Source organism: Jaculus jaculus, chromosome 1 (genome assembly GCF_020740685.1).
Source record: "Jaculus jaculus isolate mJacJac1 chromosome 1, mJacJac1.mat.Y.cur, whole genome shotgun sequence".
NCBI lineage: Eukaryota > Metazoa > Chordata > Mammalia > Rodentia > Dipodidae > Jaculus > Jaculus jaculus.
Window position 1 is genome coordinate 167,521,417 of NC_059102.1, and position 13,864 is coordinate 167,535,280.

The window sequence follows — 13,864 nt, forward strand, 5'->3', positions numbered from 1 at the left end:
GCTGACCCCCGACCCCGGGTCCTCAGCACGCGCGCGGCGGCTGACGATGGGGTCGGGACTCCATTTCCCAGGAGGCCGCCCTCGGCACCGGAAGTGCCTCGAGCCTATAAAGTCCCCGGCCGCGCGCGGTGCAGCGTTGGCCGCTGACTGCAGGCTCGCCGGGGATCCTGTCCTACAACTTCCAGAAGCCCCGAGGGTGACCGCTGCCGCGGGAGGCGGCCCGCGGAGGCCCTGGCTCCGTTGCATCCCTCTATGATCAGGGGTGAGGAAGAGCCCGGGCTGGGAGAGCAGGGAGCGGGATCCGCTGCTGGCTCCTACCGCCTTGCTTCGCGCTGTCACGAGCCCACGCTCAGCCTGCTTTTCCTTAGGAAAAGACACTTGTCGGCCTCCTTCTGTAGGTTTTTCAGAAGGCGCAAAGAGCAGGCGGGATTCCTAATTCCCTTTTCACTCACGGTTAACTGGGACCAAGCATCTAGCAGAGGGGTCACGTTTGGCGCCCTCGTGTGCCTGGAGTGGTTAGATCCGACCGTCCGAAGGAGGACTTTGTTTATCTATTTCCTAGCTGCACTATTACGCCGTTTACTTCTGAGTCTTGCTATTATAGAAGCTACCTTGGAAAGTGAAGAGTCCCGAGAACTGACAAGGAATGGACCTGGATGCCTGTCCAGCCTTGTCATTTACTTTGTTTACTTTGGACAAGTCACTCTCCTTTGGCCTCCCGTGTTGCAGTGTTTTTGAAATGAAATGTTAAAGGTTTGCAGGGCTTGAACAATAGTTTCGTTTTCAGGATTCTTTTTTGTTTGTTTGTTTTTCGAGGCAGGGTCTCACTGTGGCCCAGGCTAACCTGGAACTCACACTGTAGTCTCAGGGTGGCCTCGAACTCACAGCGATCCTCCTACCTCTGCCTCCCGAGTGCTGGGATTAAAGGCATGCGCCACCAGGATTCTTAATGTCACCCACACCTATCCTTCTGGGGAGGGTGAGCAGCAAAGTGACTGCCTTCATGTTTGTAGTTCTGTTATAAAGGTAACTGCAAGAATTCGCAGGAGCCTTTTTCTACGACTAAGGGCTGAATGAGAGATAGCCACATTTCTTACTTGATTCTTGATTTCTGACTTGATTCTGGTTTATTTCAGCCTATGAGGATCCTTTTGCCAAACAACTGAGGAAAGTGCTCCAGATTAGAGTAGACCAACTACATCCCACAGGTCACATCTGACCCTGAGTGGCTTTTACATGTTTAAATTACTTTAAAAGATGAAAAGGGGTGGAGGCTGGAGAGGGAGCACAGCAGTTAAAAGCCCTTGCTTGCAGATACTGAAGGTCTGGGTTCGCTTCCCTAGCACCCATGTAGAGCCAAATGCACAAAGTGGTGCAGGCATCTGAAGTTTGTTTGCAGTGGCAGAAGGCCCTGGCACACCCATTCATTCTCTCTCTCTCAAATAAGTAGAGTTGAAGAGATGGCTCAATTATTAAGGTGCTTTCCAGCAAAGCCTAAGGACCGGGGTTCAATTCCCCAGTACCCAGATAAAGCCAAATGCACAAAGTAGCACATGTATCTGGAGTTAGTTTGCAGTGGCTGGAGGCCCTGGCACGCTCATTCTCTTTTGTTCTTTGTCTGTCTGAACTAAATAAATATTTTAAATATGAAAAGGATAATATTTTGTGGGGTGTGAAAATCATATGTTCATAAATAAGTTTTGGATCATAGTCATGCTCATTTGTTAAGATACTGTCCATCATGCTCTTATACAACATCAGCAGAGGAGTGGATGACATAGTTGTGATAGAGACCATATTCCTGCAAAGCTTAAATATTTATGACCTTCCCTAAGAGTAGGGTTTGCTATCTTAGAATAAGGCTTTGCAGAGTGAGCAGAAGACCCATCTAAGATGAACATGTCCTGAACTCTTGGTCTAAACTGCTGTCTTGGGACAAATCTGAGCATAGTTTCAACATTTGCATGTGATTTTCATTGTATTAGTAGTCCTTTATGCTGCTTTTGTTTTTTCTTTTCCCTCAGGAAAATGGGTGACTTGTCTGTGTACTGTGGACAGAACAGCATAACCTTCCTGCCTTCTGTCACAAAAGTGTCCCCACCATCCTGTTTTGAGCCTGCCATATAGCAATAACTTAGGACTTCTAGGGATATGGATGTAATCTATTTGATTTTTATACTTAATTTCCCATTTCCTCTCTCTCTCTCTCTCTCTCTCTTTTTTCTTTTGGTTTTTCGAGGTAGGGTCTCACTCTGGCCCAGGCTGACCTGGAATTCACTATGTAATCTCAGGGTGGCCTCGAACTCATGGTGATCCTCCTACCTCTGCCTCCCGAGTACTGGGATTAAAGGCATGTGCCACCACGCCTGGCTTCTATCTCTTTTTAAAAATTTTTATTTATTTATTTATTTTTATTTGAGAGAGAGGAAAAGAGAGAGAAAAAATGGGTGTGCCAGGCCTTCAGCCACTGCAAATGAACCCCAGACACATGTACCTCCTTGGGTATAAACCAAATGTAGGTCTGGGGAATCAAACTGGGGTTCTTTGGCTTTGCAAGCAAATGCCTTAACTGCTAAGCCATCTTCTCCAGCCTTCTTCTTCTTCTTTTTAAGTATAGAAGATAGGTGTAATTCATTACAAAGTCAAATGGCAGCACTGTTAGTGGGATAGTGACCAAAGAGATCATTGTGTAACGCATACTCCTGAAGGGTCAGAGTGGGCAGTAGTCAAAGGGACCATTATCTTCTTTTCCTTTTGTAAAGGAAAAGAAACTGTGGACATAGATGTTGTCATATATCTGGAGCTTGCTAACCAAGAACAGTTTGCTGGAGGAGTGGAGGGTGCAATAGGTAAACACTTGGTGACCCAGACCTCTGCCATTGCAGTAGTTGAGGAGGCTGTTCAGGCTGGGTAACAAACCCCTGAACCCAGTAGCTAGGTCAGAAAACTTGTCCGCCCCCTGCCCCTACAGTCCTTCCTTTCTCTGAGATTGTTGCTACCTGAGTCACCTTGTGAGAGGTCAGCATCTGCTCTGATTAAGTGGACACCTTGCATGGGGAGAGAAGGCATGGTAAACATGGAGTCAGGGCTACTGAGAGGCCTGGCAGGCATAGGAACTATGAGCATCAGGTTTTTGTTTGTTTTTGAGACCAGTCTAATTCGTTGCACAGGCTGCCCTATTGCTGTATTCAAATGAGCCTCCTGCCTCAACCTTCCAAGTACCAGGAGTATATAAGCCTTATCATATTAGTGATTCAGATAAAAGAAGCTGTAATACTGACTGTCGCAATGTCCTTATACAATTTTTCACTTGGTTTTACAACCCGTGGCCAAGGAAAGAGTTCAGGTCAAAACCTTGAAATCAGACAAGGATGTGACACTCCTGTCAACTTATTGGATCCTAATGCTAGTACTTAATGGTTCTGAGTTTTAATTTTGTCATGTATGGAATGAAGGTGATAGTCCTCACAGGGGTTTTTTTTTTTTATTTTATTTTATCTTTTGAGGTAAGGTCTAATTCTAGCCCAGGCTGACCTGGAATTCACTATGTAGTCTCAGGCGGGCCTTGAACTCACAGCAATTCTCTTACCTCTGCCTCAGTGCTGCTGGGATTAAAGGCGTGCACCACCACTCCTGACCCTCTCAGGGTTATTAGGAGGAGTAAGTGGGGCCATGGGTAAGGTCTGGTACTCAACAGCTAGTGCTTCATAGAATTTTCTACTTCTTGCTGTAACTTTATTTCAGGTGACAACAAGTTAAGTGTTTTCCTGAAGGTGTCTGACTTATGAAAGTTGGAGCCCAGGCCGCTCTTCTGTGAGCCTTCTGTTGGGTCTAAAGGTAAGGAATCAGGTATTGTCTCTCTTTGGGAGTTATTGGCTATTCTTTCTGTTAGCTTGTCCAAAGGGAGGGCCCACGATGGCAGGAAACCATGTTGTTACTTTCTTGGTGTGATCCTGTGGGACAAGGAAACCACTTTAAGGAAATCTGGTCTGGTCCATGCTGCCCACATATTTGCTGGGCACAGGGCTGGTCTGATCTTGTGCCTCTGCCCACTTGTCTGGCTATTCACCCGTTCATTTGTTTTTTTTATTTCTTCCTCCTTCTTCTTCTTCTTCTTTTTTTTTTTTTTTGGTGTGTATGTGGTACTGGGTACGTAACCAGTGACCTTCCTCATGCTAAGCAAGCCCTTTATGGCTGAGCTATAAACCCAGCCTCCTGCCTGGCTAAGAGCAGCTGCATGGGGATGTAAGCCTGAAACCAGAGTTGGTTTCTGAGTTTATTGAGTACATGTAGAAATATAAAAATAAACATCTTACTTTCTAGACCATGAGTTCTTACTTCCTCTTTTCTCCTCTCAACTTTCCCCAGAAAAGGGAAAGCAGAAGCCTCAGGCCTGAAGGCAGTTAAGGTGTGCCCCTCAGTTCAGGCAGGGGAATGGAGGACAGTGGGTTTCCAATCTCATCTCACAAAGGGCATTGGCCCCATGGAGTTTGTCCTTGGGGGGATGAACTCTTCTGTAGAAATGGAGGCCCCATAGAACTTCTTCCCAGGTCACTTAATGATGTAAAGTGAATATCTCTAACCAAAAATTCCAAGTTTTGAAACCTGAAATTTTGTTTTTTTTTTTTCCAAAAATATTTTTAGCCAGGTGTGGTGGCACATGCTTTTAATCTTGGGAGGCAAAGATAGGAGGATTGAAGTGAGTTCAAGGCCAGCCTGAGACTACATAGTGAATTCCACGTCAGCCTGGGCTACAGTGAGACTCTACCTTGAAAAACAAAACAAAAAAAATTTTTTTTTATTTATTTGAACATGTATGTATGTGTGTATGGGCATGCCAGGGTCTCTTGTAACTGCAAATGAACACCAGATGTTTGTACCACCTTTTATATCTTGCTTTACATGGGTGCTGGGGAATCAAACCCATGCCAGCAGGCTTTGTAAGCAAGCACCTTTAATCACTGAGCCATCTCCCCAGCCCAGAAACTTACATAATTAACATATACTCAACGTATGCAACATGTGAAATCCAGCCATCTATGCAATCTGAAATGTGTCTGCGCCCAAGCATTTTGTATAAGGGGTACTCAACCTATAATATGTTTGCCTCTTTCCAATTGTGGGCTTGCTGGAACCCACCGAGTGGAAGTTCTGTGATGTGGCCTGGATCTTAACTCTTGTCTCTTCTTTCCTGGGTTGGGGATCCTTGTTTATGTTTTGGTTCTGTGTGGGAAACTAGTCCGTGCTAAGGCTTTAAGGCCAGGCCTTGTCACCTCACCATCACCCTGAGCTGGCAGCTATTTGCACTCCCAGGTGCTGTGGTGAGGCGTTACTCATTTCCAGCCTGTCTCCTGTGGGAAGGGGAGGTAAAGCAAAAAAGATTCCATGGCACAGAACAAGAAGGAGAGCAGGGCTATTTCCTCTAGCTGGTGTGTGAGGCACATTAAAGTCAGCTGGGACATGTGACTTCTCCTTCTTCTAGGAGTTCCTGATCAGAATGGCTTTGGGATGGTTTTACCTGTCCTGCCTGGTGCTGGGGTCCCTGGGTTCAATGTGCATCCTCTTCACTACCTATTGGATGCAGTACTGGCGAGGTGGCTTTGCCTGGGATGGCAGCGTGCATATGTTCAACTGGCACCCAGTGCTCATGGTTTCTGCCATGGTGGTGATCTACGGAGCTGGTAAGAGATTGATAATATGGGAGGCATGACATGGTCTAGCCTTGGCCAGGGCAGCACTTTTCCCTCTCCAAGACTGGGTTGTATTGGGCTATCCCTGGGGAAAGAGGTGGAAAGTGTAGGGACAGCTCAGAGGGGCAGTGTCACTGATACTGGGGGATAGAGTCAGCAAACTTTTGTGACTTATAAATTCTTCAGGTGTTAGAAGCCATATGATCTGGGTTGTAACTCTTCAGCCTTGCCATTGTTCATGAAAAGAGCCACCGAAAATACATAAACACACAAGTGTGTGTGTCTGTGTTCCCATAAACTACATTTACAAAAGTAGGTGATGGGCTGGATTTGGCCTAGGTGCTGTAGTTTTATGAGCCCTGCTCTAGGGAACAAGAAATTGAAGTCTCTTATAGTAGGGTCCCTAACCAAGGAACTTGTTTATTCTTCTCGGATCCCTTCTTGTCCCTTAAGTCTGTGCCCTGTAACATGGGAAAAGAGCTTCCTCCTTATAAAATGGGAATGAAGGCTGGGTGTGGTGGCACACGCCTTTAATCCCAGCATTTGGGAGGCAGAGGTAGGAAGATCGCCGTGAGTTCGAGGCCACCCTGAGTCTACTTACATAGTGAGTTCCAGGTCAGCCTGAGCTAGAGTGAGACCCTACCTCGAAAAACAAAAAAAATAAAAAATAAAATAAAATGGGAATGATGGGACTGGAGAGATGGCTTAGTGGTTAAGGCATTTGCCTGCAAAGCCAAAGGATCCCAGTTCATTTCTCCAGGACCCATTTAAGCCAGATGCTCAAGGGAGAGCATGCATCTGGAGTTCATTTGCAGTGGCTGGAGGCCCTGGTGTGCCCATTCTCTCTCTCTCAAATAAATAGATAAAATATATTTGAAAAAAATTTAAAAAGGGGATGATGATGATGAAATTGATGTATCTTAACTCATATACTTCACACACACCATCTACTTTTGTCCTTTTTCCCTCCTCCCCTTCCTTCCCTCTTTCTTTTCCTTCCTTTTTTAATGAGAGGAGAGAGAGAGAGAGAGAGAGAGAGAAAGAGAACTGGCTGGCATGCTAGGGCCTCTGGTGACTGCAGTTGAACTTGTGTGTGTGCCACCTTGTGTGCATGTACAACTTTGTGTGCTTGTGTCACCTTGTACCTCTGGCTTATATAGGACCTGGAGGGTTGAACCTGGGTCCTTAGGCTTTGCAGGAAAGCGCCGTAACTGCTAACCCATCCTTCCAGCCGTTTCCTTCCTTTTAAAAGAAAATTATTTATTTATTTACTTGAGAGAGGGAGGGATGGAGAGAGAGAGAGAGGAAATGGCATAGAGAGAGAGAATGGGTGCCTCATGGCCTCCAGCCACTGCAAATGAACTTCATATGCCTATGCCACCTTGTGCATCTGGCTTACGTGGGTACTGGGGAATCAAACCTTGGTCTTTAGGCTTTGCAGGCAAGCACCTCAACCTCTAAGCCTCAAGCCCTTTTCCCTCCATTCTCTCCCCTTCTGCCCCCCCATTTTTATTATTATTTTTAATTTTTTTTTGTTTATTCTTATTTATTTGAGAGCGACAGAGAGAGAAAGAGGCAGAGAGAGACAGAGAGAATGGGCGTGCCAGGGCTTCCAGCCACTGCAAACGAACTCCAGACGTGTGCACCCCCTCGTGCATCTGGTTAACGTGGGTCTTGGGGAATTGAGCCTAGAACCGAGGTCCTTAGGCTTCACAGGCAAGAGCTTAACCGCTAAGCCATCTCTCCAGCTCCGCCCCCCCCCTTTTAAATTTTGAGATTTTTAAAAATATATTTTATTTGAGACAGAGAAAGAGGCAGAAAGAGAGAGAATGGGTGTGCTAGGGCTTCCAGCCACTGCAAATGAACTCCAGATGCATGTGCCACCTTGTGCAACTGTCTTATGTGGGTCTAGGAGAGTTGAACTGGGATCCTTTCGCTTTGCAGGCAAATGCCTTAACCACTAAGCCACCTCTCTAGTCCCTTGAGTTTTTTTTTTTTTTTTTTTTTTTTTTTTGAGGTAAGGTCTTACTGTAGCCCAAACTGACCTGGAATTCACTATGTAGTCTCAGTGGCCTTGAACTCATGGCAGTCCTCCTACCTTTGCCTCCCAAGTTCTGGGATTAAAGGCATGTGCCACAATGCCCAGCTTGAGACGGTTTTGCTATATAACCCAGCCTATTCTTGAACTTACTTTATGGCCCAGGCTGGCCTTGAATTCACGATCTTCCTGCCTTAGCCTCCTGAGTGCTGGGATTGCTATCATGTGCCATTGTATACTTACTTTCTATTTTATTCTTACAATAAGCATGTGAGGTGGGCCCTGTTGTTACCCCCATTTTACAGATGAGGGAACTTAAAAGTTAGGAAAAAGAGGCCAAGCAGTTAAGAAGTAGAGCCTGGATTTGGACCTGTGTTGACTGCCCTACATGCCTGAGATGTTTGGTGTTTTTACTTTTTACTTTTTGCAGTGCTAGAGATGGAGTAGAGCCCAGGAGCATGCTGCAGCTAGGCAGGTGCTCTACTGTCGGGTTCTCAACAAACAGCTTTGGTTGTAGACATCAGTTGATAAAAGAGCAAATGAGACAGTGCTTTGTGGGCCATATAGTGTTCAGGCTTCTTTCATGATTGCTAGGGCAGAGTGGTAGATTCAGAACACTGGCCCTTCTTGCCTCCCTTCCTAGCCCATGGCGTCACACAGTGATGGGAGGAAAGATACTGAGGAGCTGATACTGATGTTCTGGCGCTTCCTCTCCCGCCTGGGGAGATAGGAGTGCTATGTGGGGTCGCATCATGGTACGTGGAGATGTGGCTGAGCCACAGGACTACTCTCTCACAGCATCTTTGGTGTATCGCCTTCCTGCATCATGGGTGGGACCCAAGCTGCCCTGGAAACTCCTCCACGCAGCCCTGCACCTGATGGCCTTCATCTTCACCGTTGTGGGGCTGGTTGCCGTCTTTCAGTTTCATAGCCACTCAAAAATCGCCCACCTCTACTCCCTGCACAGCTGGCTGGGCATCACCACTGTCATCCTCTTCTCCTGCCAGGTGAGTGCCCTCCTTTCTTCCTTCTAGGTTGCCATGGTCAGGCTTAGCACCATGGGCTCTGGGGTGGGGTTCCCTGGCCTCAGCTCCAAATATTCGCTCTGCTTGCTGCCTGAGAGAGCCTCACATCATGCACACTGTGGACTTAGCCATTGGAATGGCTGAGAGAGATTGGGTTCTCACTCTTAGTGTGTTCCTCAGAGCCATACACTGCCAGTCTGTCACCATAAAGCCCTGTGGGTTAGCCTGTGGCTGCATGCTCCGGGCTGCCTCTAATCCACCCTCTCTTCCACTCTACCTCATTGAACCAGAAGCAGTTCTGACAGTAGTTCCAGAATTCCAATGTCAAGTTCTATGCTGGAGCTGTTTGTGAGCAAGGACTGGCAGGGCCCACAGCTATTGAGGATGGCTGGGGCTGGAAGATTGCAGCTGAGCCTTTCTTGCACCAGTCTAGTTACTTATATAATAGAAGTGGGAAGACAGATGTCCCATGGAGATGTTGCTATGCCTGATGGGGCATTCGAGTTGGAAAGAAGGGCCAGGGGACAATGGCCAGTAGGAAGCACTGGGGTATATGGGTGACTTGACACTTGTGGTCACACACAATAGTGCCAGGGGCTTCCTCCTTTGTATCCACAGTGGTTCCTGGGCTTTGCTGTCTTCCTCCTGCCCTGGGCATCCCTGTGGCTACGCAGCCTTCTGAAACCCATGCATGTCTTCTTCGGAGCCTCCATCCTCTCCCTGTCCATCGCATCTGTCATTTCTGGCATCAATGAAAAACTTTTCTTCGTTTTGTAAGTGTGAACGGGTTCCTCACACTAAGGCAGAAGGAAGGCAGAACGGTCTTGAGAAGATGCAGTTATGATCATAGGACCAACCAGGGGAGGCAAGCTTGTGGGTTTGGGCATGTTCCTGATCTGGAAGGTGGCAGACTTGGTCTGTCTTTACTTTGAAACTGCTAAGTTGGTCAGCAAATATTTACCGAGGATCAGATATATTTAGTACCCACTGTTTGTCAGAAAATCTAAGTTACTCCTCTCACACAGCCTGCACATATGCTGTTGTCATTATGATGGAGGATACTGTGGTGCAGAGAAGTGAAGTAACTTACACAAGTCAGTAAGTGGTGGAACCTGGAGTCTAGTTAAGCTGTATGACTCTGGAGCCTGCATCTCACCACTTTGTCTATGGGTTTTGAGGCAGTGTAATAAGCTAATAAGATTACATGTTGTCCATGGGTTACTTAGTTATTTGAGAAACAGAGAGAAAGAGGTATATAGGAAATTGTAAGCATGGGTGCACCAGGGCCTCCTGCCACTGCAAACAAATTTCATATACATCCACACTTCATGTATCTAGCTTTATGTGGGTATTGAGGAATAGAACCTGGGCTGTCAGGTTTTGCAAGCAAGTGCTTTTAATTGCTGAGCCACCTCCCCAGCCCTGGCCCTGGGGCTGAGATCTTGGCTGTGCCATTTACTAAGTATGTCCATTTAGACAAGTTCATCTCACTGCTGTGAGCCTCAGTTTCATCACAGGTAAGAGGCATTATACAGTTTCTCCTGTCACTGTGGCAAGAACTTATGAAATATGCTAAGATTTCAGGTCACAATTGGTTTTGAAGATTTTTTCTCCATTTTTAGTGACATCAAGTCTCCCAATGGACAAAAACAGGTGGAAAATTACCTAAAGAATGTTTTTTCATCTTTAGGAAAAATGCCACCAAGCCTTACTCCAGCCTGCCCAGTGAGGCTGTCTTTGCCAATAGCACCGGGCTCCTGGTGGTGACCTTTGGGCTCCTGGTTCTCTATGTTCTTCTGGCCTCATCGTGGAGACGCCCGGAGCCAGGGACGCTGATTGACAGAGAGGTATGGCTGTCTCCCATTCCAGAGGGGAGTGGTCCAGGTATAGGGAAGGACCAGCAGGAGGGGCTTGGTGTCTATTGTAGACAGCTTCACGTTGCTGGGATGAACATCCAGCCCAGGCATAGTTTAGGGGAGGAAGGGATTTATTTCAGCTTACAGATCCAGAGGAAGTTCCAGAATGGCAAAAGAAGCTGACTTCTATTCATAAATCCAAATACAAGCTGGGTGTAGTGGTGTACACCTTTAATCCCAGCACTAGGGATGCAGAGTAGGAGGACTGCCATGAGTTCAAGGCCATCCTGAGACTGCATAATGAATTCTAGGTCAGCCTGGACTATAGCGAGACTCTACCTTAAAACAAAATAACAACAACAACAACAAAAATCCAAACACAAAGAAACCACCACTAGGCAGCAAAACACACAACTGGCAGCAAGCAGGACCCCTGCAGAGCCCAAACCTCTCTGCATACCTTTGGGCTGGAGTTCAGGTCCACCCCCAATGACACCTCCTCTAGCCAGGCAGGTGGAGAACCAAGTTACAAGCTTAAATAAAACACCTGAGTCAATGGGGTACATACATTCAAACTACAACAATGCCTTACCAAGACCACCCTAGTAGCCAGATGGGAAGCCAGTGGACATTAGTTGGCAGATGGGGTCACCGGCATCAGAGAAGTCAGGCCCAGGACTGGGCTTTCCAAATCGCCCTCCCCAGATTCCTGTCTTTGTGAGGTGACATGTGGCCATCCCTTTCCTAAGGATGGGCTTAAGTCTAGTAAGGGCTTGTAGGGACTTCTGCTTTGCCAGCTCAGGGGTTAGGCTAGTTGCTTATGTGCTTGGTGACACATTAAGTGCTTGAAGCAGGTCTTGCCTGTTCTCAAGCACTCAGGCATCTGCAGGTGTAAGGGAGGTGTGCTGTACATCAGGCTCAAGGACATGGTGGCTTGGTTGGGGATCATCCTACAGGTTGTGGGGTATATCTGAATGATTCAAACCTGGTGTGACTCCTGCAGGCGGGGCTTTTTCTACATCATATCCTAAATGCCTGTGTGTCTGCCCTCTTTGCAGCCTATGTTGCATGACGGGGAATGAAGCGGGAAGGGGCTCCCAGAACAGTCTGCAGTGCGGTGTCTCTCCCTCAGAAGCTCTGCTCCATGAGGCCGGTGTCAGCAGCTGACTTTCTTGGGTTGGAGCCACACTTCTCCTGGCCTTGGAGTCAGAGGCTGGACCTGCCTGAAGTAGGCAGGAAAGCCTGCACCCTGCAAGGGAAAGGAAAGGCACAGAAATTTCTCTCCACCACTTGCTGCCCATCTGCTTCTCTTAAGGGCTGTGGCTTTTTGGCTTTGCCTTTTCAGGTTCTCCATTTGCATACGATCCTCCTGGTCCTGGTCCCTCATGGCACTTCTGCTGGATCTGCGGAAGTTGGCTTGATTTCTTAGTAAGACTCTTCTGATATGGTAGAAAATCCCAACAGCTCACAAATGCTGAAGCTCAGGGTTAGTCCATAATTTGAGGTATTAAGTCAGCTCTTTCTTTGGAGGTATATGTCCCAGTTAGGACACCCACCAGGGCACAGCTGCCTCTGCTCTGTTGCTCCCTCCTGCCCTGGCTGGATGTGCAATTGGGTGGGAAAGGCATTAGGGTGGCTGAAAGAGAAGGGGGTGGTAGCAGAATGGCTGTTGCAGAGAGGTCGAGGGGCAGAGTGCCTGGAACTGTTCTTGCACATCTCTGCACTGTCCTATGTATATCGTGACCATTTGGCTTCACTTCTTTCAGCTGCTGCTTCAGCTGTGGCCTGGAACCCGCCCTTTCCCTGTGACTTATGTGCCTGTCACACAGGCAGCCATGTGAGCCCTGGTAACCTGCTCTCCCAGGAACAGACAGCTGTCCCCACAGTACCATGTGATGAGTAGCAGAAGTTTCTGTGCCTTTCTTTCCTTTCCCTTGCTGGGTGCAAGCTTTCCTGCCTGCTTCAGGCAGGTCCAGCCTGTGCCCTTGGCAGGGTCCCAGCCTAGCTGGTCTTTCTTCTGCAGGCCACCATGACCCATAGGCCAGTGTTAACTGCGCTCCGCAGAGCCCTGGGCCACTGCTGCTTTGGAGGTGTCCTTGCTGAGTACTTAGGTGCCTCTTCTGCCCCATAAAGGCTGCTTGTCTGGCTGAACCAGCCTCAGTGGCATGCTAGAGTGCAAGCTTTGCTCTTCTCCTGAGAAGAAACCCAGCAGGGAGGGTTCCTCCTGTCTTGTACAGATGAGCCCTGCCAGGCGCCAGCCTCCAGACTGCTAGGCTTTGCAGACAGGTGTGAGGAGCCTGGTATTTTGCACTCCCTGAAGGCAGCGGACAGGCTGATTTTCCTATTTCCAGAATTTGGCGGGAGAGCTGCGTTGGACTGTACATTGGATGAGGCCTGCATGGCGCTGGGATGACTGCCAGGCACCTCTGTTGTGATCCGCTCTGCTGGCTAACATTTGAGGGGGTGTTTCAGTTGTTTATGAATCTGGTTTTCATTAAACATGTTTTTATGTACCAAAGCTGTTAGTTCTAATTTGAACTGCTAGAACAAACACCACAGACTGGGTGGCTTAAAGAACACACACTTGGGCTGGAGGGGTGGCTTAGCGATTAAGGCGTTTGCCTGCAAAACCAAAGGATCCAGGGTAGATTCCTCAGGACCCATGTTAGCCAGATGCACAAAGGGGTGCAAGTGTCTGGAGTCTGCTTGCAGTGGCTGGAGGCCCTGACGTGCCTATTCTCTCTCTCTCTGTCCCTCTTTCTCTGTCAAATAAATAAGTAAAAATAAAATATTAAAGAAAAAGGACACAGACTTAGTTCTCATACTTCTGGAGGCTGAAGTCCAAGATCAATGGCCGATATCTAGTAAGGGCTACAGAGTGTGAGGTGCTGCCTAGGCCCTTTCAGAAATGAGGGCTTCTCACCACCTGGTTATCTCATAAAGGCCCCACCTCCTAATGCCATTCCAGAGTGGAGCACAGCAATTCCAGGAAGATGCAAAGCATAACAAAAAGCCTTTGCTGACAGGCCAACGTTCTCAAATGTGTAACCTAAAGACGGGCCTGACCCTCACCTAGGACCTAGACCTAGGAAAGGGCCAGCCAGAAGGGACCAGAAATCCATGATAGTCTACCTTCATGAAAGCGTATGTGATTCACACATGCGTGGATGTCAGTAAGAAATGGCTATAGGGCATATGTTCATCTCATGAGGAAAGGTTCCATTTTATAGTAAGACTTGAAAAGGACAAGGCTGG

The 13,864-nt window shown here is 47.6% G+C and overlaps 1 protein-coding gene across 2 annotated transcripts; it reads left to right on the forward strand.

Moving 5' to 3' along the window:
• Window positions 1–128: 128 nt before the first annotated feature.
• Window positions 129–13,127, forward strand: LOC101609122 (lysosomal membrane ascorbate-dependent ferrireductase CYB561A3). 2 transcript variants are annotated; one of them, XM_004667679.2, is made up of 7 exons: window positions 129–262; window positions 3,745–3,837; window positions 5,483–5,681; window positions 8,527–8,735; window positions 9,372–9,526; window positions 10,444–10,600; window positions 11,668–13,127. In XM_004667679.2, exons 3-7 carry the CDS (start codon window positions 5,498–5,500, stop codon window positions 11,689–11,691), a joined length of 729 nt encoding a protein of 242 aa, XP_004667736.1. In that variant the 5' UTR covers window positions 129–262; window positions 3,745–3,837; window positions 5,483–5,497; the 3' UTR covers window positions 11,692–13,127. The 2 variants fall into 2 exon arrangements, with proteins under 2 accessions (XP_004667736.1, XP_045007775.1); XM_045151840.1 differs by having other exon boundaries at window positions 12,376–13,127.
• The last annotated feature ends 737 nt before the right edge of the window (window positions 13,128–13,864 follow it).